This window comes from Crocodylus porosus, unplaced genomic scaffold, assembly GCF_001723895.1.
Source record: "Crocodylus porosus isolate Cpor-Errol unplaced genomic scaffold, CroPor_comp1, whole genome shotgun sequence".
Classification (NCBI taxonomy): Eukaryota; Metazoa; Chordata; order Crocodylia; family Crocodylidae; genus Crocodylus; species Crocodylus porosus.
Window position 1 is genome coordinate 9,826,983 of NW_017728927.1, and position 24,688 is coordinate 9,851,670.

Below are 24,688 nucleotides of genomic sequence, written 5' to 3' on the forward strand. Positions count from 1 at the left end.
AAAAATTGATTAAATACTAGGTTAGTAACACTCTTGGCTCCCAGTTCTGAGTGTCACACCTCTGGCCAGTCAGGCCATGGAAATGCTCCTTGGGTTGTTTTGGCTGCTTACCCACATGCTCCAATTTTAGATGGTTTCTGTTCTTGGTATGTAATTTTTTATTTTATTTTTTTAAATAAACCAGCTTTTTAAAGTGGGGCGACAGCTGCTTCTGACTAACGGAAAACATGGACAGTAGCATCAAATCAGCTCTAATATAACAAACTCTACAAGAAAAATTGAATAAAACCAAAGCAATGGAAAAGAAACAAGTAAAACGGGGACAGAAGGACAAGAACGATCAGAAAGAGTGAGGACAAAAGGGAGTGAGGGGATGGGAACGGGCTGACAGAAGAGCTGCTCAATTTGGTGCGTTTGTTTGTTTTGTGGTGAAACAAAAAGTGCACAGTTCCAGATAACAAGGTTTTATAGAACAAGAGCAACAATAGGAAGTGAGGTTGAAAGTGAATGACATCACTTCCTGCCAGGCCACAGGAAGATAAGATGGCTGCCATAGTGATGTCATTTCTGCAATGGCTAAACAGGCTTCTTTAGCGGCTCATCTTTTGAAAAAGATAGGATGGCTAAAGCTTAAAAGTGGGAAGGAGCTAAAATTGCTACCTGTAAAAAATAAAACAAAAGGCAAATAAATGAAGGGGAAAAAAGGATGATGAGAATGTAAAATAAAACAAACAAACCTTTGTGAGATTCAAACCAAAGCAGTGTCACATGCAGAGAGAGAGAGCTCACAGAGAGTCATGCAAAAGGCAACAGAAATTAAATACCTTGAAAAAAATACACAAACAAGAAGAGGAAAGAGGAGCACAGCGTTAAGCCTAGGTGTTTGGCCTGCCTTGCTGTACTCTGTCTGCTGGTAGGGAAAGCCCACAGATGTGACACTCAGTTACGGTAAGATCAATCCCATGCTTAACATGCAAGAGCATCCCCCCCCGGACAGGTTAGTTAGTACAGTGCCCGCTCCCACCCTCCACCACCAGAGCAAGAAGACACTACAGGGGTCCTGGAAAGAAAGTGCGAGGTCTAGCACTTCGCCACCTGTTAGCAGACAAAGGGTTTGAGATGTACTGCTCGTGATTAAACTGGACAGCAAGAGACGAAGGAGAGTTTGTAAGAGACCAGAAAGGGCTTCAGTGCAAGGTGCATGCATTAGTCCCGGTTACTGTTCATCCTTTTCAGCATTTTTAAGAAATGTGCAGAATCTTTGGGGCTGTCGCAAATCTGAGAGCTTTAATGCCCAGCATGCATCTACAAAAGGAAAGGAGCTGGGGCCAGGGCTGGGGCTGGGCAAGACCTCAGAAGATGCAGAGATTCATTCAGATTAAATGCCCTAAAGTTGATGCAGACTTATGAAAACAGGACCGTTTCCAATTTCAGGCATTACCTACTTGCCAGGGGTTAGAAATACTCAAGGCTCATGGGGAATTCTGACTCCTCTGCTTCCCACTGACACTGGGAAATACAAAGCTGCGGGTGTCTAAGGGGAGGGAGCAGAACATTGCTGAACCCGCCAAAAAAATTCAACTTGATTTTTGGATGACAGTTTGAGCAAATTGTAACCATACGAATGCACAAGCTACTTTGGTGTTAGGACTGAAAGCAAAATCCCTAAGGCATTAGGGCTGACTTGGACGTCCCAAGTCTGCTGAAACAGGTCTGGGTAGCTGATTTTGCACTAGCCGACTATCTTCCAGGCTCCGAGCTAAGGGAGGTAGGATGCCTTTGCTCCAGGGAAACAGTAGCTGGCCTCTTGTTGTGGAAATGTGGGATTCTGCGCAGGGCCTATGGCCAATGCAAGTTGCCGCCACAACAGAAGATCAAATGCATGGTTTAGGAACAGGAAGCTACAGCTGCACATCATAAAGTCACCAATCCAAGCAGCACTAGGGAGTTTATTAACAGACAACAGGCCTGGCCAGGTTCCTGCCCCTTCCCATGCGTGGTCCCTCACCAACCTTGGAAGTTCTCTTGGTCTTGCTGTTCTTTCCGTTTAACAGGGTTAAACAGACTCTTGAGTTGGCTATTGGGAAATCAGTGGGGGAAGGGGGCAGGGGCTTCCCTGCAGCACAGCTGGCTTGTTCACTAGACACATGTAGGTTTCCTCCTGGAAGGATCTCTACTCTCCTTTTGGCAGCTTCTCTCTCTCCCCTGAGATCTAAGAGTGTGAAGGTCATGGCTTTAGAGCACTGTGCCTACCACCTGGGGTCTCTGGGCTGTACTGCAATGTGAGTCCTCCCCCCTGTCCCAAGGGTAACAGCAAGGAAACACAAGTTGCTCCCCTGGGCTAGGTATACCCCCCGTCCCCCCCCCAGCTCAGCCAGCCCAAGGGGAGAACAGAGGCTGGGGTGTCAAATCCAGAGCTCCCCAACATGGTAGTGCCAAGTACAGCTGCATGGCTGCCTTGACCCAGAGTTGATGCAACCAAGGAAGAGTGAGCTCTACTCCATGCACAAAACATTTTTGCCGGGCCAGCCTGAAGCAGCCCCACAGACTTTCCTCCTCTGAGGATGCCGTTGTTGGCTGTATCTGGGCACCTGGGGGAAGGGAACAGCTTTTCAGTAGCTGCTCCCCTTTCTTCTTTAACCAATCCAAAACAGGATTCCAGACAGAGCAACTCAGAGGTCCATCGTGCGGCCAAAGAACAGTGCTCTGGAAGAAAGGCCACATAGCCAAAGCACTGGTCCCGGCTCTGGCTGTGCAGAACAGGAGATGAGAGATGTGCATGCATGTGTAAGACTGCATGTGGTGGAACAAACATTGCTGACAGCTCTGCCAAGGCCATGTCTGCTATGGCTCCTTTCCCCTCAGCAGAATATGGCTGGTGAACTTATCCTAAGGCTAAATATAGATATGAGCACTAAAGGGAAAAGGGTCCCTCCACCTGTATGATCCCAGTGGTCTGAGATCAAGAACAGCTGAAGACCTGACCTTGTGGATGCGGAGGACAGTGACATGTAAGAAAGACCCAAGTCTTGGCGCGTGGTCAGTTTTGCACATTTCCACTCTAACCCAGATGTGTTCATGAGTGCCCTGGACTGAAGCCCAACAGATTTGTTTTCAAGTTCAGTGAAAGATGAAGGAGACGTCTCTCTCCTTCCCCACCTTCCTACCTGCAACACGTAGCCTTCTCTGGCACTCTGCTCCCGGCCCAGAGCCACCTTCAGCTGGTCCTGCAGGAGCCGGTTCTGCTCAAGCAGGTCCAATGCCTCCTTCTGGCTCTGTTCCAGCTGTTGGGAAAGAACAAAGAGCCAAAAATCATTGACTAGGGAAGAGGTACACAGCTGCTCTGTGTGGAGCAGGCTGAGCTCTCTCATGGCTGCCTCTCCTCCCTCTGTAATTTGGGCCTTATCTGTTTTGCCAAAACCCCTCTTAGCAACAACAACATTGTCAATGGGGTTCATTTTTAAGGCTCGTTGAAGTGAAGGATGAACTCCCCTCGCTGGAACCTGGCACGGCCCAGCCAACGCTGTACAGATTTCCACCCTCAATGGATCTCTGATTTGCAACTCGCCTGGCTACTCTACACCCGGGCCCATGACTGCTCTGCAGCCCACAACCCCTGCTGTTCCTGACTGGGGTCTATTCCAAGCAAATTGTGCTTCTCCTAAGGACTTAAGAAAAAGCTAATTTGTAGCATTCCTGAACATAAGACTGTTCAATGTTGGCTCTGCAAAGAGGGTCTAAATCAGCAATCCTCCACCAGGCTGCCTGGGTTTCCTCGAGATCTTTTCAAGCGGGCTCTAGGGTGCCACAAAATAGTAGCGGTCGGGTTTGCAAACATGATTCACAAGATAAACCGATAGAATTCAACTAGGAATCCACAGCTGTGGACTCTAAGATTCTTTGCAACAGAAAAACCTACTGTTAATTTTTCTGTAGGCAAAAAAAGAGTGAGAAATAAGAGCTGGCATTTCCCGAGAGGTGTGCCAAGTCTATCCAGGAGTGTCTCAAGTCTAAAAAGGTTGAGAACCACTGGTCTAGATAAATGCACCCATCTTTGTATGCTCCAGAGGCGTTTAGGTTAGCCAAGGCATTGTGTGTTCACATTTGCCCATGCAGAATCACATTCAAGGATGGGGCTGGAATGCAGAGCTGAATGGCAGAGTAGTCACATCCTTACCTTTGAACCCTGCTCTCCAGAGGGAAAATGCCCAGCTCCCCCCATGGGAGACTTGTTACTGAACAGCAAAATCCGCAGCCCCTATCACTACAGGATGGATTGGCTGGAAAAGGACTAAGGGTCCCCACTCCCAGGGTCATCAGCGGGGGGGGGGCACAAATTGGGGCGACTGCCCCAGGCCCTGCACTGTAGGGGGCCCCAGGGAGCTAGGCCGACTTTACATCCAGCCGCTTGCCACCCTCCCACTCCCGCTGCTGCGTTCAGGCCCTGCACGGGCTGATTTTGCCCTGGGCCCTGCACCCTGCTACACTCGTCTCTGCCCACTGTAATAACCATCCAGGCGGGAGCTGTGACAGCTGCAATCGCAACCAAAATGAAGAGTGAAAGGGGAGTGCCAGGGACATGGATCTGGGTTCTGCATTTTTTCACTCAGGCCTTACAGCATCCACTTACCACCTCTGCTTCTGACAGGACTGAAATGCAGCCTCTGGCCTGAGCTGTCCTACTGCTCATTTCACAGTTGCAGACCTCTCACAGCACAGGCTAAGACAGGTCATGGCTCAGGCTCCCCTATTACCTCCTTCTCCAGCAGCGTGGTTAGGTGGTGCTTGGAGAGTCTGTCCTCCCTGTCCTCCGAGTGTGTCAGGTGCAGAGGCATGATGGGGATCTGCTTCTCCTCGCGCAGGGGGGTTGTCTCCACCTGGTGCCACCGCTGCTCGATCTCCACGTGAACGTTCTGCGGCTTGACATCGGTAGTGACGGGCAGGCCCGGGACCCTGTCCACCTCCATCCGCAGCACATCTTCCGAACCCGTCCCATCAACAGCATCAGTCATCTCGAAACGCTTGCGCCTCTCCTCCCGCCGCCGTGCGCGCTCCCTCTCCAGCTCCCCAGCATCCGTGTCCAACACACTGGGCTCCCTGGGGAAGGTGAGGGTGCTGCTCTTGGCAGACTCCGCCGTGCTGGCTCTCTCCTGCGCCAGGGCTTGCTGGATGGGGCGGAACTCGGCCCAGTCAAAGGTCTTGGAGCGCCCCTCCCTCCTGCGTTCCCGAGCCCGGCTCCTCCTCTGCTCAGGGTCCATCTCTGCTTGGTCCGAGTCCTGCTTCTCGCTTGGTTTTGGACAGGTCTCAAAGGAAGAGCTGGTTTTGCTTTTCTCTTCTGGCAAGGAACTACGAGGAAAGACAAAGAGGGAAGATGTCATCACTCAGAGCTGCACTGTGGCATGAACCACTGCCCACTCACGCCTCAAACAGCCACTGCGGCAGGCAAGCAAATGGGAGACTAAGCCTGCCTGAACGCTACGTGCGGTCATGTGCATCCCTCTCCCATCGCCACGGAACTCTCTCCTCCCTTCTCCCAGCAGCTCTACGTGAGAAGTCAATGCTGGCAAAAGGAGCCAGGCTGATGCCGCTGGGGAGTGAAGCCTTGTAATTATTGCACAGAGCAGGCAGAGCACAGCCAGCAGTGAAGTTTCCCCGCGTGCTCCCAGGCCGCTGTGCCACAGCTGTGGCTCAGTGGGCTCACCATTCCCAACCCAACCAGACCTGCAACAAAGGAGCTCTAGGGGTTCCTCTCTGCCTTGCTCACTTGGGGGCCTTGGGCTCCTTTGCAGATACCAGCCACAAGGAAGGTAGCAGCAGTGCCAGCTGGTTGGATGTGGACACCTGTCTATCCAGAACTGGGCTAAGGCCGAGTATCAGGCACCAGCTATCATCACTGACAGGCTGGATTTGAAGGCCACATTCCTGCCATGCCAGCCAGTGACCTTCTGCCCCTCCAAGGCCCAGACTTTCTGACCAACCTGCTCCTTCCGCCTAGCTAACTCAATGAAGCCACGGTCACACTTTTGTCATGCTGCTGCTACTGGTCACTCCCAAGGCAACCATGGATTCACAGGTGCCAGGGTAGAGCTCCCAAAGGAAGAGGAGCAGGCTGCCATTTAGCAGAGGTGGGAGGAGACACACAAGGAAGCATACAACGGCCTTGAGAGGTGCTGGCTAATAAGCTAAGCGCTGCTGTCTGAGCTTGGCAAAGGCTTGCTTCTCTGTACAGCAGGGCTCTGCGACGTCAGCCTCCACGAGGGAGACCGCACACTCTGACGTGCCGCTGCAGATGCTGTGAGGACCAAGAGTTCTTGTGCATGTGGCCACGCGTGTCACCAAGGACATCAGCTGCTTGGGCAGCCTAAAGGGACCCTCTGGTGCTGAGCCCGGGGTCAAAGTGAGGGAAGGGCAAGTGTTAGTAGGGAAAGGAGATGCATCTTCAAACCTCTACGGATCATCTAGAATCACGTATTAAACAACTGCGGACATGCTGGCCTGGGAGCATGCAGGTTGGATTTAAACAAAAAGAAAAATAAGAACCAATTAATGAAAGTGCCCTGAGCCAGCTCCATGGAATTAGCTTCCCACAGAAGACTCCTGTCCTGAAGCGAGCAGCAGGCATTTGCTCAGGCCTGGCTGTTACCAGAATCCCAAGAACCAGAGATCTACAATAACTGTCCCCTCTCTGCCTCTGCCCTAGAGCTGCCTTGTAGAAGGTAAGCGCACCCTCCACCCCCCAGTTGTGCTAATAGCACAGCGCTGAGTGTCAGGCTCCCTGGCTTTCCATGGAGACAGAGCGAACGGAGCCACAAAGCCATTCTGTCTGGTTTGCAGTGCAGCCAAATCGGGGCTAACACGGTACCTAACGATGGAGCTCCATGCATGAAGACCACCACCACCAGGAGAGGGCCGAACAAGAGTGGGGTCCCCCAGAGCACTTACAACAGAAGTGCATCTCCCCACCCCCTTGCCAGCCCCCAAAACATATTCGTATGTGTGCATCTTGCAAAGAAAAGAACGACGCGGGGGAATGGTACTGCATGGTTCCAACCCTAGTATCTTCCGATGCACTTCCTTCCACAGTCAATCATCCAGCTCAGCTAGGCTGAGCTTTCAAACACTTGGGCCATGGCAAGTTTGTCTCTGCAACCAGCCTGGAGAGGTTTCACTCTTCAGCTCTGCCACATGCAACCACAAAACAAACCCCATCCAATATGACAAAGCTTCCCAGCTCCAGTTCAGAGCTGGTTTCACCCCCTTGGGCCTTAACCCTAAGGAGATCCAGGATGATACCAAAGTGCTCTTGAAAACCAGGCACTCCGGCTACAGCCTGTTACTGGATAAAGCCACATTTTAAATGAGAGGGGTCTTACAATAGAAGAGAGAATTAGGAGAGAAAAGAGTCTGGCGTGCTGCCCCCATCTCCAGCCCAGAGGGGATCAATGCCACCATGCTCCTGCACAGCAGAATGACCCAAAACGTACTCCAGTCATGTCTGCCAGCAGTTTCCCAAGGGACCAGGTTATGGGTAAAGTGGGACAAGTGGAATTTCAAATCAAACCAAGAGGATCAGACTGCAGTGGCTTGTAAAGGGGGAAACAGCTATGTAAGGCCAAGAGGTTGCCATTCATTTTTCTTGAGTAATCCCCACTTTCTAGAACCCATTTTAGAGCCTGTGCATGCTAGCAACATGCAGCAAGGTACATACGATACACTGAGCCCCTTGCTGTATGCCACATACACACTAGGGCAAAGGGCATCACTGCATTAGTGACATGGCATCCAGCGCACAGGGCCCAGCATTCCTATCTGATGGTTTCAGTTTACAGTTGTGAGTGGAAGGGGTTTACATTCAGCCCCATGGTAAACTACTTCTTACTCACAAAGCTAATCAGATCCTCACAGAGCTGAAAACATTCTGCCATGCGCTGAGAATTCTTTTGGCCAGCTTAATAAAAGACAAATTTATGTAAATCATTAAGGATACGACTGCCTCTGATACACTTGGGCCTAATCGCCACTATCTATTCGCATCGGAAGATACTACTCTGGGGAAATCAGGTGTCAAAACCAGGTTGCTTCTTCCCTTCTTTCTTGCTTTTTCAGTTTTAAAAGAAGAAATGAAAACTGTGGGACTTCCCATCTGAAGTGCAGAAAAGGAGGGCATGCAGTGAATCAATCACAAGGTATACAAACCACAAAACGTTAATACAGGAGAGAACACAGTTTTCCAACCTGGGCTTCAGCACCGATAGTTTCAAAGAGAAGTTTTTCCTGGGAATGCATGGAAATCAAACATATGCAGGAGTGAGGAGAGAGGACGATTCCCTGAGACCCGTGAGAGATCCACCACACAGCTCTGTCCGAGGGCGGGTGTTTAAGCGGCACAGGTAGGGGAGAGAGATGATGTGAATACCTCCGGTTAGACAGCACTGGGGGGGAGGGGGATGCAGGGGTGGGGACGGAACCCTTCTAGTGGTGCCACGAGAATCAGGCAGAGCCTTTATTTGCTGCCGTTGGAGCATGGACAGGAGAAGAGGGCATTAATCGTGTGAGTGAGTCCAACTCGCTGCACAACAGATGGTCAGGAACTGGGCATCAGGATGTGCACAGCTTGCTGCAGCGGTGACGCGTGATGGCATTTGACTGTAAGAAGGTCAAGGGCTTTGCTCAGAGCTGCAGGCTCTCAACAGGTACAGTGAGATTTCTGGGTGCCTTCTATTGGCAAGTGAGACTGGAGAAGGTTCCTCAATCTAAGGTGTGAAGAGAAGAAGCGATTGCTGCTGTCTGGCAGGTCAGAGGCCTAGGACTTCTCACTGGGCATGGTCTACAAAATGAATTAAAGCAGCTTCCGATTTAAATGCAGGTATTTTCCCCCTGGAGGCAACAGGCTAGTTATGCTGAACTGCCCTAGAGTTGAGCCCAGGCCCAGAAGCCAAAGGAGCATTATCACACGAGAAAGTGATGGGACGTGTTTTAAGCCACCCCTTGGATTTTGCACACGCAGCCAAGAGTAACCATTGATGCAGGCTCGTTCCCCACACAGGTGTGTCCAACCGGAGCCCAGAGAGGGAAGCGGGAGAGGGTGAGAAAAACCAACAAGGAGCAGAGTCAGGAAGAGGTATGGGCAGGGTTATTTCTGTACAGCAAGCCAGAGAGCTACAGGGGTGGTTATGAGAGGTGAGCAGGAAATCCCTCCCTGTTCCTAGTCCTTTACCTGGTTACATCAGGAGCAGTGGTGGGGCGAACGTGCTTCATGATTGTCTGGATCCAGTTCCGTCGAATCCCAGATGTCATTGCGGAGAGGGTGAACTCCCCCTCTTTAGTCTAGGGGAAGAGGAGGGAGCAGGTCAACATGGCAAGCAGCCACTCTCCTTCCTTCCACCCAGGCTGCAACAGCCCATTCCCACACACTGCCTACGAGGCTTGGCTGCCCAGGGCCCCCTTTCGGAGGCTCAGGATGGAAACCATGGTTGAGACCCAAAATAGAACTGCTTGGTGTATATCAGTGTCTGTCACTGAGATTATCTTTGGTGGGCTCAGAGAATGAGCTCTCATAGACATCCCCTTCGCTTCTTTCCAGATCTTACCACCAGCTGCTGATGAAGCACTGGCTGGTCCCCACCTGGAGAGGGGTGATCACTGTGGGCAAGCCTCCACCATGAGATATACAAGAATGGTTCCACCTTCTTATCATCCATCCAGCACTGGGAGCTGCTGGAGATGGGCTCCCTAGTATGTTCTGATAAGAAAGTACCTGCCATACCCACTCCACCCCCTGCTTCCACCAGTTCCCCTCTCTGAATCGTCCTTACGTGGATCTGGAAGCCATAGTTGCGCTGAACTGGGTATTCAGTGACATCATAGCACGTAGACAAGTCTATTTCTCCATCCAAATCAGCTGCCTGGTGAAACAAGAGAGGGAAAGGTTGAAGGGTTATTGCAAACCAAAACCATAGTACATGCATGTGGCAGGACACTGGGCTTTCTTCCTGAAGCAGCATCTTAACAAGAAGCTGTTGAGTTTTCCTCTCGAGGTCTGCCTGAACCTCAGTATCACTTTGGTGAGACAAAGCTGAAGACCCAAGAGTGGCACAAACCTAAAAGAGACATCAGATGTACTCTCAGCCCCATCGAGCAATAAAACACTTGTTCAAGACAGAGGTGGTGCACCCAGCTCTGTATTTCCCCAAATCTTTGAGGGCTCAGAGGTTAAGGATGGGCCTGGCCAGAGCTTCTCCCATGGCTGGAAGCAAGGAGCACCGTCCATCTGGGTGCACTCCCAGACATTCTAGCTCTCTTGCAAGGCAGCCAGTGAGAATCCTGGACACTAGGATGCACACATGCTTGTGCGGAGGAATGCTGGGTGAAGGGCCCACACAAAACACCTGCAACTCCTCGGACCCTGAAACAAACAGGTTAGACTCTGAGGAGAGAGACACCTACCTCTTCTGCCTTTGAGTCCCTGTAGTACCTCAGGCTCTGATCCGTCAGCACAAACCAGTGTTTCTTCCACTAGGAAACAAACAAGGCAGGCTCTTTAACATGCTGCTCTCTACCCCTGCCTGGGGCAACAGGTATCACTGGGTAAGGACCAAACGGAGGGTGATCCCCTCCCCCTGCATGACACATCTCAGAAGGTGGCAAAGCCAAGACCAACTCTGGGCAGTAGCTGTAAGCCCAGCACGCTCTTGCAGGAGCGAGAGAGAAGGGGAAGTCGGGATGGGCCCAGTACATGGCTTTCGTCTGTGGGAGCCCAGCCCACCTCTGGAGTGGCAACGTCTATTTAGTCGACTGAACGGTGGTCCATGACAATTCCAGAGACACCCAGTGTGAGCACCTGGGCACAACTGCAGCACACAGCTGAGGCAAAGGGATGACTTTAATGGCTGCATTTGTAGCCCTGGAAAGACTCTATCTTCATTGCTTTTGACCTTTGACAGGCATCATTCACCAGCCCCAACGCTCACACAGCTAATGCCACCAAGCAAATGCAAGCTGCTGATTGGCTCTAAAACCACCATCTTTCAGTTCTGCTGCTCGGGGCAACTGCCCAGAACATCCATGAGAAGGGCCAGCCCTGCAACGCAGGTATACCCTGTGTTTCAGCACTCTGCCAGAACCCCATTTAGTGCTGGCTGTGCATGCAGCTAGGCCTGCTCTATGCAGCTAACATAACCCAGGTAGATGCACCCTGCCCGTGTCTTAAGTAGTTCTGTTATACTGGATGAGAAGCCCAAATTCTCATTATTATTTCCAGTTTTTTCCCCCCGCTTTGTTCAGATGGAAGTATTGCACCATTACTATCTACATCACCACAGTGTCTCACAGCCCTGGTCATAGGCCAGGAGCACACTGCGCTAGGTGATGGCTGAGCACAGAACTTAAACGTGCCTCTGCCCCAAAGGTTGTGATCTGAGCATATGGCAGGAGATGACAGAGGGACACAAACTAGTGAAACTCCTTGTCACGAACCCGCAGGTGGGCCTGTCCTTTAGGACCTTGCAGCTAAATATCAGCGTTTCACAAACATCGATTCCTGGACTAACTGCCGGGGAGATCTGACAGACCATAGTGTGGTCTCCCCCTCTGCCCCCGTGAGCCAAATTAACAAGGGAATTGTTCAGTTCCATCTCTCATTTGGATGATTTTTTTTTTCCCGTGTTTGGATGCAAGGAGAGAGAGAGATTACAAGAGATATCTTCTAATTAAAACTGAATCCTACCAAACTTGCAACCTGGGCCTCAAATCCGTAGGTCACTGAAGACCCAGCTTCATTATAATCCCAGACGATAGTACTGGGGGTTTCTGGAGCGGCAAAAGAGCAAAGCTCAGAGAGGAGACAGTGAAATCGCAGATCAGATGCACAGAACAAACAGACAACAAGGTACTGTTTTCAGTCATCCATCTGCTGGCTGTGGTGCTCTGAAGGGAGGGTGGATGAACACCGCCCCCCCAATCCCCCAGGTGCCAGATCCTGTGTCCCCCCCACTGCTGAGTCAGCCCTCTCCCTCCTCTGCACAGGCTGGGGTACGGGGCTGCAAGGCAAGAAAATCTAGGAGGGCGCCACTATAAATAACAGCACATGCACACTCCCAGTTCCCAGGTCAGCAGCAACTGCCAGCCTTGAGGGTTCCCATGATAGAGCACTTCCCTGCATCCCCTCATGGAGTGCTCCCATTAGTGCCTGATGAGGACATTTTTATTCCATTTCTTTCTCTGCCCAGTTGCTTCCCTGAGGCCTGGCGAGGCTCCTCTGCACCTGGACGCTGAGGCTGACCAGGCAGTGGCCATAAGGGAGGGGAGACTAATAGAGAATGAGGAACCCAGTGCTTACAGTTCAAGCTAAACCCCAGAGGCAGGCCCCTGAGCTTACCTCGCCCACCCCAGGGCACAGCACCAGCCAGTCCTGCCCCGGGGCAGATCTGACTTGTACACAGCTGGGGTTGCCAAGACATCTCTGTACAGAACAGGGCTAATACCAACCTGCTGAGCAGAAGAGACCTAAAACCATTTGAGACACACACACACACACACACACACCACACCACCACCACCCCCCCCCGCCGCAGCTGCCCTCAGGAAAGGCTTACAAACAAAGCAGAAAGCCCTGGAGGCCGAGGTTGTACTGTGCACCCCTAGTTGAGCAGGTGGAAGCCTTTCCTGTTAACGTTTAACAAGTAACCTCTCCTGCCAGCCCATGACCCCAGGCCTTTAACTTGGGTTTTGGGTGTTGTCGTAACATGTAGGCAGGTGAATGCTCCCAGTCACGATGGGGAGGCCAATCCTCCTGCCAACCCATACAGATGTGGGAGTGGAGGGGGGAAGACTATGAGGCAAGGCTGTTGTGGTCAGTCGGTCAACAGGGCAACCAAAGAGGCCAGTGCCTGCTGGACTTACCTGCCCGTCCTCATACTGCTTCGTCAGCCATCCCTTCTTGAAGTTCAGCAGGTCGGGCTGCAAGGAGAGGGAAAAGACAGAAGCTTTAAGACTCTCTAAGGGTTCAGATGACATGCCAGCTCCTAGCTCCCCTGAGAAGAAATACCACAGCAATGATCTCATGAAATATAACCCAGCCATAGGGAAAGCCAGAACAAGGGGATTCGGGGCCACCAGAGCAGAAGGCAGGGGCTAAACTTCAGCTCTTGGAAGAGGAAAGAGACCCCACAGCATGCTTTGCTCAGGCTGTGTCTGCACCAGCATTCGCCTTCCCGTGTCTCACCATGGCACCAGTACCAACACAGTTCTCTTGGAGGGAGCAGCTGCAGCACCCAGTATTAGCAGGATGGCCAGCCTTTACATCCCTGACAGCTAATGAAGAAGACAGCTCCTCCAGACAAAGCCATCATGGCCCAGGCCGTATGTGACCTAGGAGGCAGGCTGCACAGTCTGCCCTGCTGTCACTCCTTGCATGGCCCCGTTCAGAAAGGGCTGAACTTCCCAGGGTTGCTGGTGGGAGGAGATATTCTGTATCCCCAATCCTTTGGGCATACAGCAACGCAGAGCCGTGGCCTTGCCTGGGGTGTGAACAGGACAGGTCTGCAAGCTCCATTTCCTTCTTGGAGGCACCCAACACAAAACAAATAAAAAGAGAGCAGCTGGGAAAGTGCAGCGGGGAGCACAACTGGGAGAAGAGATGCACCAAGAAAACTGGCCCAGATCAGCAAGATGGAAATCCATCCTCTCTGGAAAGCAGACAGGAGGTGTGCTGCCTCTGGGTGAAGGCTAGTTTTGCAAGGCTCCAGATGCTTTCTGACCAGCTTGTAGGGGTCCAGCCAGGTTTTGGCTAATGGGCCCAAGCTACCCAATCCCATACAAGTTTCTTAAGCCAAAACTCTTCTGGTTTTAGTCTGGCTGGTCCAAGATCGATCGAGGGCAATGGGGCACGACTATGCTGGAATCCAGCACAGCGGAGTTTCCTCAACAGCAGCCATGGTGCTGGCAGGAACCTTCTCAAGAAATTCCCACCCCCACCCTTTCCCATGGCACTGGCTTCAGGCTGGCCAGACACCACACACTGCATCCCTGCTCTTGGAGGGGGCAGTGGGAGAAGACAGCAGTGACAACGTGAGGTCTGCTCTATTCCTCCAGAATGAATATCTTGCCAGGTTTCTCTGCTGTTTCCCACCAAGCTGCTGCCAAGGCCCTGCCTTGGCACATCTGATGGGACACCATGTAACTGCTCAATTCCAGAAGCTGCACACCAGCTTTTGCCTCATCCAGACAGAACCCAGGCAAAACTCTCTAAAATGTTCGACCCTTCACTGGTGTGAGGGGAGAGGGGTTTCTCTTCAGAAGCCAGATGCCTCCCCCCAACCCAACAGCTCCTAAGCAGCCAGTGGGAAGGAAGTCCAGGCCTACCTTCTCCTTGTGGCCCTTCATGAGTCTGCCATCCACACACTCTCCTAGTACTCACTCCCCGCTTCTCTGGCTCTATTTATAAATTCGGCCGGGCATGGTTGGCAGCTGGCAGTCACGTGGTGCCGCAGGACTCAAAATAAGGCTGGGCTCTGATTTATGAGGCCTGGAAATACCCTAAGGGCTCAAGTAGAGGGAATCCCAGCATCTCACCACCCCATATGGAGCCCTGGTCAGATTTCCTCAGAGAAGGGTTTCATGCCAGGTCGTAGCAACAAGCATTTCACTCTAAGAAGAGAGGACTTCTCCACAGAGCAGATCCCTTGTCCCCCTGTTCAGTGCACTGGCATGCAGCAGGCTACAGTCCTGGGTTTAGGACACTGCAACTTGCTGCTATGAAACTGATGGGTGCCAAGAGTTTGGGGTTAGAAAACTCCCAGCAGGAACAAGTCAGAGGAGCAGCTGGAAGTGGAGGGGAAGAGAGAAGCCAGGTTTCCACAACCCAGCCCAAGTCTAGTGGCAACTGCAAACTGGAAAGCAGAGGAAAGGAAGCCTGCCTACACAAATCCATTAAGTCCAGCTGGTTCGCAGCACCAGTGCTCCTGTTAGGCAATGACCCCACCTCAGCTCAGTACCATGGGAAATACCAAGGCCACTATCAAACATATTGCAGGATCCTAGGAGGACCTGAGAAAGATTCAGCAATAGCTGTGAACCCCCCAGCCTGCATGGAGGACAGCTGCGTGAGAGACAACCACCTTGATCTTATCAGACGGTCCTTGTTGAGGAGGCAGCCTGGAAAGCTACCACAGAGACGCTGGCAGTAGAACCACAGGGGTTGACTAAAACACTGAAGAACTGGTGTGGGATGAGTGAAGCCAGCAGAGCTGTTCAACCACTGTGAAGAGTTCACTCAGGATGCTGACAGTACACCCAGCATCCCCGCATGCCGCGCGTGCAGCCAACCACAGTGCGCACATGGCTCTGGCAAAGCACCAGAGCTGCAACTCGGGGAGAACTGATGCTGGAGCTACAGACACTGACCCACAACCAGCATTAGCAGAGGCCTGCAGACAGAAGGGACAGGTGGACACAGGCCTGAGAGAGCCTCTGCGATTCAAACCCGCACACAGCTGTCAGGCAGGGAACGAGCTGCAAACACCAGGAAAGCCTGAGGACAGAGGCAAAGGGAATGAGCTCGCACCTCCCCCTGAGTCTGAGAAGACAGACTTGCCTGATAAATGTTCCAGTCTGACAGAGCTAACCCAGTCCTCAGGAGACTCTTGGGATCACAAGGTTACAGAGATGGGGAGAAACAAACCAGTGAGTGCAATAAAGACTGAATTTCAGTCACTTTGACAGAAGGAGCTGCAAACTAAGGGGGAAGGGAGGCATGCGGGGGAAAAGTCTGAGGCAGCCTCTGACAGCCTGCGAGTGGCAAACTGAGTGGGCTGTCAGGGGCGGCACTGATCTGGAGGACAGCAGAGAGAATGGGACACACAAGGAAATGAACCTCTCTGTGACGCCACAACAGCCAACCACAGCACTCGGGAGGTGGCTTTTATACAGGGGGAAATCACCTGCCAAATAGGACCTGAGGCACTGGTTTCCCAAGAGGCTGCTGCATCTGCTCAGTGCTCTAAGGAAGACAAATCCCTCCTCAGGCTTCAGCACTGGTGTGGATGAGATAAAACAGGGGGTGTCTTTATGACACTCAAGGCCAAGTTTAGATCAGGTTCAAGTCACTGGAATTGCAGCTTTTTACATCAGTTCTGAATATGACCTTGCATCCTCCTTGATGATGGCAAGGGACAGGAGGGGGGGATCTCACAAGCCTAATGCTGAGACTAGAAGCTTTGTTTCCATTCACACCTAAAGCAGCACTTCTGTTGCCACATCCAGGTATGACCACCGGACTTACCGTCATGGAGGACTCCGTGGACCTTCTATCCAGTGATTTTGCTCTACGGTGTGGAGACAAAGGGGAAGCAGAGACCTCTGGGATGGAGCCTACTGCTGCTGTTTCGGAGTCCTGCAAAGAGAAGGAGTCCAGATCATCATGACAGCCCAGAGGAACAAGTCTAGTCTCCAAGCACTGCAAGAACTGTGCAGCCATAATGTGTTTTTTAGCCTCAAAAATTAAAGCTGGTGAGGTGGCGCCTTGGGTTGCCTTTGAGCTTCTGCAAGCACACGACTCTCTTGGATGGAGTCAAGGCACTAGATTGGTTCCAACACGTCTACAGACATCTCATACTACAGAGTTTTCAACACTGCCCATTTCTTTTAGTTGAATGTGCCCTGGCACCCCTGCTGGACCTGATGCCTCCCTCTCTTTTCTGGGAGGCAGAGACAAAAACATGATTTATCTTCTCCTCTGGTTCCATAGTGGGCAGGAGACTGGGAAGCAGGCAACAAACCTGCCTGGGTTCCTGATGAGATTTACCGCCCTCAAGCTTATGGCCTGCTTTAGCCACGCATCCCTTTCTCATGCCCTCCAGACCATGCTCCTTGCACACAGGTCCCAAGTAGGAACATCAGCTGGGCCAATCTTAGCCATGCTAAATCCAAGCCACCAGCCCACCTCCTGAGCGCACCCTCATGCCTGACAGAAGCCGAGAGTCTTACCCGCTTCCTGGGGAAAACCCTCTTCTCACTCCTGCCTTGGCGCGTCTCACTGGAGAGGGCAGAGCCTGGCGACACACTGGTTTCCATGTGCTCGGCATTCTCTATATCTAATGCCTCGAATTTCTCAATGACCTGGGATCGCCTGGAAGACAGAAAGAGAAAGGAAACCAGACCACATTTAAATGCAAGGGCAGCGACCGTGCGGAGTCACTTCAGAATCACACGATTCCCTGCAGCGAGGACTCTCTCCCAGCTCCGCACCTGGCCACACACCCTGCCCCGTACAAGCTCCCCAAGCATCCCCATGTGGTGCAGAAGACTTGGGACAATGGACCAACTTCCACCTGCCATGCAGGACTTTACTTGTAGGCTCTGAAGCTGTAGCAGGCAACTCCCAAGTGCTCAGCTTTGAGCCAGGAGATGGAAACACCTGCAAACTCTTTGCTAGGCCCATGTTACAAGAAAGCCAGCCTCCTCCCTTGCACACACTTAGCCCCAACGAGCCAGGTGGACATAGGAGGTGTCAATACTGACAGTAGCTTCAGAACTGCAAGGATGTTCCCCCTCCTAGAACGGGCTAATTTAAATATTGGTCATAGGCTCCTTTTGCCCTTCCCCTTCACCCCTCCCTATGCCCACATGGGCCAATCCAGCAGGTCTAAATGACCACCTCCCCCTCGTCATGAAGGCTAAGTGTATATACAGGTCTCACCAGGGGTAAGACCTTGATCACCAAGTGCTCCTGTTCATATCTATAAGCAACAGGAGTGGCTACTGCAGTAGCACACTTGCTGGAATTTGCTGTTCCAATACCGGGCCTTCCTCTTCATTTAAACTATCCTGCATGCCCCGTTTAGAAAGAAGTTATTCTACTGCAGTAGACCCAGCCCCTGCGTGCAAGGCTAAGCAGCAAGTCCACTGACAACCTGCACACCAAAGTGGCATTAAAGCCACTGCTAAAATGGGGATGGGGAAACCATGGGATGGAGCTGGGACCAAACCACAAAGATCTCCCCCAAACTACAAGCTATACAAAGGTTGGAAAACAGCTCATTTTGCAAAAGCACCAGTGCATCAAGAAAGGCTGGTGAGCCTATACCAAAGCCAGGAAGAATGGAAAGGACCTGGCAGTGTGAAATTGCAGAGACTGATTCTTTGTACCAGAGAGGCCCTTCAGCTTTTATCAGAGTCTATGAACCCATAAAAATCACTCAAGTTCATCATTAACACAAGCATTAAAAAAAATTCATGTCATCAATCAGAAGCCACTTCAGAAGAAACAAATCATTCAATTATCAAGTTATTTTCAACTCATCTCTCAAAGGGACACTGTCAGATACACGATGCCTCAAACATAGCTTAAACAGAGTTTTCACCACATTTCATAAAAGCTGAGGGATGTTCTGAGAGTAAATGTTCCTCTGCTCTGTTTGCAATGCAAACACCACAGCTCAGAGCTAGGCCCTAAAAACGAGAAAGTAAAATCAAACAGGACCAGGAGTTCACTAGCTTAGTGTTTGCTGACAAAGAGATGGGGAGTACACTATCAGACAGAAGCAGTAGGAAAAGTTTAATTTTTAGAATGAATTTTTTACAGCATCTTCCACTTTAACCACCTAAGGCCTCAAACCTGCGAGCTGCAGCATGTGGATGGATATCTGTGCTCAGGCACAGTTGGAATATGCACAGGTCCAGGGCAGCATGTCCATATACTGCAGCTCACAGGCTCCGAGCCAAAAAGCACAGTAATACCAGTAAGAGGAATTCATCCGGATGCTCAGTTTAACCCAACAGTGCCCCTTGTCATTGGTCCCATCTTGGTTTAAGCAAGGAAACAGAGGCCCATGAATTAACATCGTCTCTGCCCTATCAGATGAAGGGCTGAAGAAAATTAAAAACAAAAACTAAAATCAAAAAAATTGAAAGCAGGTTGATTTCTCATGAAAGGGGCCGTGCCATCGAGGTGTTCTACGGCTTGAGACTGAGATGAGATGGTAGCGAAGCAGGCGAGGTAAAGGTGGACACGTCACACAGCGACACAGCAGGAGAAGGTGGAGAGCAACAAGACCTGGAAGAAAACAAGGCTGGAAAATGAACGAACAGAAAAGGAAATTCGATATAATCTATCTACACACGAAATAAATGAAATCAAAAGTCATTCCAAGGATTCATTATCGAACAGGAAAATAAAAATCACTGTAACCAAATCACAGCCCCAGGGGTTAACATCATCATTTGAATTACAGGTGAGAATCGTGTCCTGCCAGCTAAACGCTTCAGGAGAGGTGCTCCTATTGGGGGCACAGACCCTGTCTGGGGGCTTCTTTCTCGTTCCATCCCATGCCCACATGAGCAGCTCCCAACAGCCCTGGTTGCAACTGCCCATGGGTTTCCAGGGGTGAATGGGCCCCTACAAACATTGGCTGCATGTAGACAAAATTACACTACAAAGTAGAAAGCGGGGAGCATTTCAAAAGCTGCAGGGCCATCTTAGTGCTTGCCTGGCTACAAAGCTAGCGCCAAGGAAATCTTCTTCCATGCAAGCTGTTAATCTTTTCCAGGCCGCTAAACACAAGCTACAGAATTCAGTTATTACGGTAACGAGGCGTGATGCGGGGGTGCTACACAGACTGACAACAAGAGTTATCATTAGAACAAATTTCCTTTGATTGGAAGAGTGGGGTTTTCAGTTATTATTTAGCAGCAAGAAGAACCAAAAAGAGAATCAAGAAATAGGGAAGGAAAAAGTTACCGCAGGGATACACAGAATTAACAGAACAGGACAGATCCAAAGGAAAAAAGAAATGAAAGGAGGGAAGGAGCAGGCACCCTTTCTGCCAAGGGAAAGCAGTACACAGGGGACCGTCTGAGACTCCAAGACAGAGGCAGCCAGCAGCTCCAGGTACCGCTGTGGCTTATTGAAGCTGGGAGAAGCATTTCAGTACCCTGCTTCTTGTGCTTCTGGAGCAGAGCCGGATTCCTTACAGAGGAGGTTGGACTCCAGGACTCAGCAAGAGGCAGCTCTTTTAAAAGTCGCCTGTCTTGGAAGCAAGAAGAAACCGTCGTGTGTCCACAGAGCAAAGTGCCTGGGAATGCCCCAGAGGGCTGTGGGCTGCACATCCCAGGTGAGCAACAGGGCAGGTGCATGGCACACGCACCGAGAGAATACGACGCTGTATGAAACCTGTAGCTCCCAGAACAGCCATGGCACCGGCTTCACAGGACAGCGGGGTAAGGATCAAAGTCTGGGTTTGTGCTTACTTCAGAGTCCAGCTACCTCCACCCCACAGCCCTTCTCACTACGGGACATTTAGACTTTTTTTTCCTACATCTGGTACCGCTGGCCTAATTCCTGCATATTCAGCCAGGCCCCATCCAGGGGGAAGGCAGCCGGCTATTACCATCCGGAACCAGCTGTAATCCCTTGGCAGTTTCACTGCTCCTTGCCAGCATGAGCGAGGAGGAGAGGAAACCGGAAGGGAAGAGGCTGAAATAAATAAGGAAATGGGAGAAGGAGGTTCTGTGGACATGAGTCCTTCCCTCTCTTCAGCTGGCTTCACAGGGTCTGAGGGCTCTGGAGAGGGTGTCAGTGAGGAGGGTTGAAGCCTGCACACAGCACTTGTGAAGGGGCCTCTGCTCTCGGGAAATGGTGCAAGGGCTTTGGGGGAGCTGCTGGGCAGCAGGAAGCCAGGGCCTGGAGATGCAGAAGCCCCTCAGGCAGTGGTTCTCAATCTAAGGGGTTGCAAACCCCGAGCAAGGGCATGGGTGAGCTCCATGGATGTTCAGATCCAGTGTGGGCTGGAAGGGAGGTCACATGTGGTCACAAGCCAGAAGCCTTATGGTGGGTCTTAAAAGGAGTGAGAGCTGCCAATGCCAGGCCTGAAGGGTCTGCAGCCACCAGCCTACTGTCCTGTGGCAGCATGGGGACATTGCTGGATGGGTTCGTGGGGCCTACAGCGTTGTGTGGTGGTCAGAGACTGCTCAGCTCAAAGGGAAGCTACTGAAGGGAGGGTTGATCTCTTGTGGCGAGCCCAACTCCCCTCTCCCAGCTGAGCAGAGCCAGGCACAGTGCTGGGCTGACATGGAGCATCCTAGCAGAAGCCATCGTACCAGCTCTGTACCCAGAGGATGGTGCGAGTTCTCCCAGGAAGCGACACGTGAAGAGCTGGCCAGCACCACATTGCAGGGCATCTCCCTCAATTCCAAGCAGTCACTCTCAGGGAAAATCTTCTGGGACAACAATGTCTGCCCTAGAGCCCATGACACCCAGCTGTTTAACTGTTTCCAATGGGCTCCATCCCGTGAGCTGGAGAACTCCACTGTGATACAGAGATGCGAGCGAGTCCACCTCCAGGCAGAAGTGCTGCCGTATGCCTCCAACCTCAGCTGGGAGAAAGGAGAGCCAACCCCACCATGCAGCCAACTCAGACCCGGGCTGGCATCTGAGAGGACAAACGACGCCTGCAGACCTCATCCTAATGCCATGACGTTCTCTGGCATGGAAGGAACAAGCTTGCAGGGCTTGTACCGACTTCCTCGTCCCTTTGTTCCCCAGCACCACACACAGGACTTCCCGCCGAGGCAGAACCAGCACTAGTTACCCAGCTCCTGGCTGCAGACCAGCAGGGGGGGCTCCAACACGGACGATGGGTGATAGCGGATCATCATTTCCTTTTATTATTTCTCTCTCAGAAACAGTGGGTATAATAGGTATTTTTAAAAGGTGTCACTGGCTAATATTTGGGCCTAAATAATCAATGATAGCCTCTTAGAACACAGATCTTGATCATTAACTAGAACTACCCATAAGATCTCTTCTTTTCTTTTTTTTAAAGGGGAAAAGAGGTCTGAAAAATGGGGATTATGAGGAGGGGAGACAGTAGATGCAGTTAGCTCAGCTACAGCTACTATAAGTCAGTATGTAGCTCTCTTTAGATAGAAAGACCCATGCTCATGCCATGGTTGAGTGGGGACTGCCAGAAAGAGGAGCAAAGCAGCCAATAGTACTGACCAGTCCTGAGCAGGTTAGTTCGGCTGCAAAGACTGACAAAGAGATGCATCTTAGTACGGCTTCACTGGGTTAGAAGGGTGTATGCGTGGGTCCAATAATTTTGGATGAGTTCCCCATGGATAAAACAGAAGCAGGGTTCGTTAGTGGATTACGGGAAAGAGCATAAAAAAAAAAAAAAAAAGAAAGGAATGGTCTGAAGCCCAGAGGAGAGACTGGCACCTGCAACCTGGAAGAGAAGCATGGGTCTGCTAAACCCTCAGCAGGGATTCGACTGGAAGGAGGAGTGGGGAAGGAGAGATCAAACGCAAAACTAAGTTACTCAAATTAAAGGGACAAGCCAAGCCAAGCCAAGCCGAGAGGTGGGAAATGTTAATTCTCTGGCACTGTGCTGCACCGGCCCTCTTGCAATCCCAAATCCACCCGAGTGTTCAGAACATGGAGGTCCCCCCAGCAAGCACTTCAACCGCGCCACCCACCTCCTCCCCACCTGGCCCAGTTCACAGGTACAGGGGTGCAGCCCACACACACTGGCTGATAACCCACTGCACTGTCTGACACAGAGGGCCAAGCTCAACTCCTCTTCCCCGTACCAGACCCCTTCAGACCCTCACAGACCCAGACCCTCCCATCCCCACCACTTTCCATCCTTTTGCTCCCCGCATGCCCTCCCACAGCCAGAAGGATCTTCATCCAGATGACCAAGTGGCTTTTCCCTCCCCACAGCCTGCAAAAGCACCTGAGAGGGTCACTAACCCTGGAGTCTTGCTTGGGGAAAGGACTGCCTCCCACTCTCCTGCAGTGCTGGGGCATCATCACAGATGGACAACGGTCCACATTATGTAGCGCTACCCTCCCCTCCTGTTGAGTCACTAGTTTGGAGGATCCTTTTTAAAGATGTGTGGTCCCTGCCCCTGAGCACCAATGCTCTTTGTTTAGACTGAACATGTTTTGCACATGCCCAGTTTCACACATGCTGGTGGAAAAGAGCACTCTACACGACACATCCTTCGCCTACCCCAACCTTTGATGAACGTGCCACCTATCCTCCTGGCAAAGCACAGGAGGGCCTGTGAAACTGTTTAGAGCCAACAGGTTTGGGGCTCAGCAGTCTGGAGGGAGCATCCATTTAAAATCTCAGGACAAGTGGAGATGGGGGGGGGGGGGTTGGGTTTCCAGCACTTATACTAGTCAGCTCTGACTGTTCCCTTCTTCTTACCCCTTTTGCAGCCCTGACTGCAGGAAGGAAAGGGAAACGGAGTTGTACAGAGGCTGGAGGGGAGGGCAGAGACCCTGGTGAGCGAGGGACAAAGCTCACTGCCTGTGCTCACGGCGAAGCAACTACGACAGGTAGCAGCCCCTGTAATACAGGGAGCAATACTGCAGAGGGCTCGTTTCCATTCAAGCCTCTTTGCTGCAACCTCAGACATCAACCCAAAGCCCCCCTCCGTGCTCACACTATGCTGCTGGGATCCCAGGGAGTTTATTAAAGGATACATATATATATTTTTAAGAGACCATTAGCAGCCAAGCACAGAAGGCATTCATCTGCCCCCACTCCCTAGGCAGAGCCAAATCACTGTAGATAAAGGCAATAAGCCGGCTAGACATAACAGAGGGGAGTTTTCACTGAGGCGGATTCAATAAAATCCCATCTCCTGTGGCGGTCTGATAGCTTTGGGAGCCTGGGAAACAAAGGGGCCAGGGGAAATGGGAAAGCACCTGCCATGTGGGAATGGAGGGTGGGGAATTAAAAGGACAATGTCTGGCAGTACTCAGAAATCCTCCATCATCCTGGCACTGGTGATCTGCACGCAGCCTCATTCACCAGGAGTCACCTTCTAGCCAGCTGTTCCCCTGCTCCATTCATCTCCCCCCACACGGACCTGTGCATCCCCGCATAAGGACCCAGAGCACCAAGGAGCCTGTTCAGAAGCAAAACTTCCCCCCCAACACACACCACTATGCGGAGTCTGGGAGCTAGTCTTCAGCTGTGCAATCACAATCTGGGGCTGGCACTCCAGTGGTTCAACTCTAGAAGAAAACATGAGCCTCTAGCTCAGAAGACATTAGCTGCCAGGACACCTTTGAGCCTCAGCGGGCCAGCTTCCAGCCAAGAGGTTACAGGAGCAGTTTATGAAGCAGGAATTACAACCCTTTCTCCAGCCAAAGTGTTAGGAAAGGGGTGGCCGGAGACAAACAGGGCATCCTTCTCACCCGACACAGGGAAGGGCTGCAAGCTCGGGGCGGAGGAGGGGGCCAAGGAACTGCTGCATAAGTCCATCCCCCCTCCACTCCCTTGCCTCAAACTGCTATGCTGGCCTCCACAGCACAGGTTAGAGGCACACGCAGTTCCTGCAGAGCTAAGCCAAGCAGAATAAGCACTAGTATGAGGCCGAGTCACTCGTGGAATAGCTGCAGCTGGGCTTTGCAGGCCGTGCTTGTGTTGGGTGCGGGGCAGGAGAGCTGGCTGGAAAAGAGTCCTCCCAGGGTGAAGGAAAGCAACCTGTGAGCACTGGCTGACATGGTAGTGAAGTCCCCACACCCATGGGCACGTAAGGGGGTGCTAAGTGGACTGACTTAGCCCAGTGCCTGGGTTTCTGGGGTTTACTTTATGGTCCTCAGCACACAAACGGAGCTCTTCCAGGGCCAGCTACAGCTATCGTCCTGTCCCCAGGAAAAGATGGGAGCATGCTG

The 24,688-nt window shown here is 51.6% G+C and overlaps 1 protein-coding gene across 5 annotated transcripts in view; it reads right to left on the reverse strand.

Moving 5' to 3' along the window:
• MPRIP (myosin phosphatase Rho interacting protein) overlaps positions 1-24,688 on the reverse strand; it is a 129,132-nt gene that overhangs the window by 19,716 nt on the left and 84,728 nt on the right. For all 5 annotated transcript variants that reach the window (XM_019541967.1, XM_019541964.1, XM_019541966.1 and 2 more), the window contains exons 8-15: positions 16,984-17,125; positions 16,280-16,390; positions 12,901-12,957; positions 10,447-10,515; positions 9,816-9,905; positions 9,218-9,327; positions 4,755-5,346; positions 3,168-3,284 (exon numbers count right to left, since the gene is read on the reverse strand). In XM_019541967.1, coding sequence (XP_019397512.1) covers positions 3,168-3,284; positions 4,755-5,346; positions 9,218-9,327; positions 9,816-9,905; positions 10,447-10,515; positions 12,901-12,957; positions 16,280-16,390; positions 16,984-17,125 — 1,288 coding nt within the window. The remainder of the gene's footprint in view (positions 1-3,167; positions 3,285-4,754; positions 5,347-9,217; positions 9,328-9,815; positions 9,906-10,446; positions 10,516-12,900; positions 12,958-16,279; positions 16,391-16,983; positions 17,126-24,688) is intronic.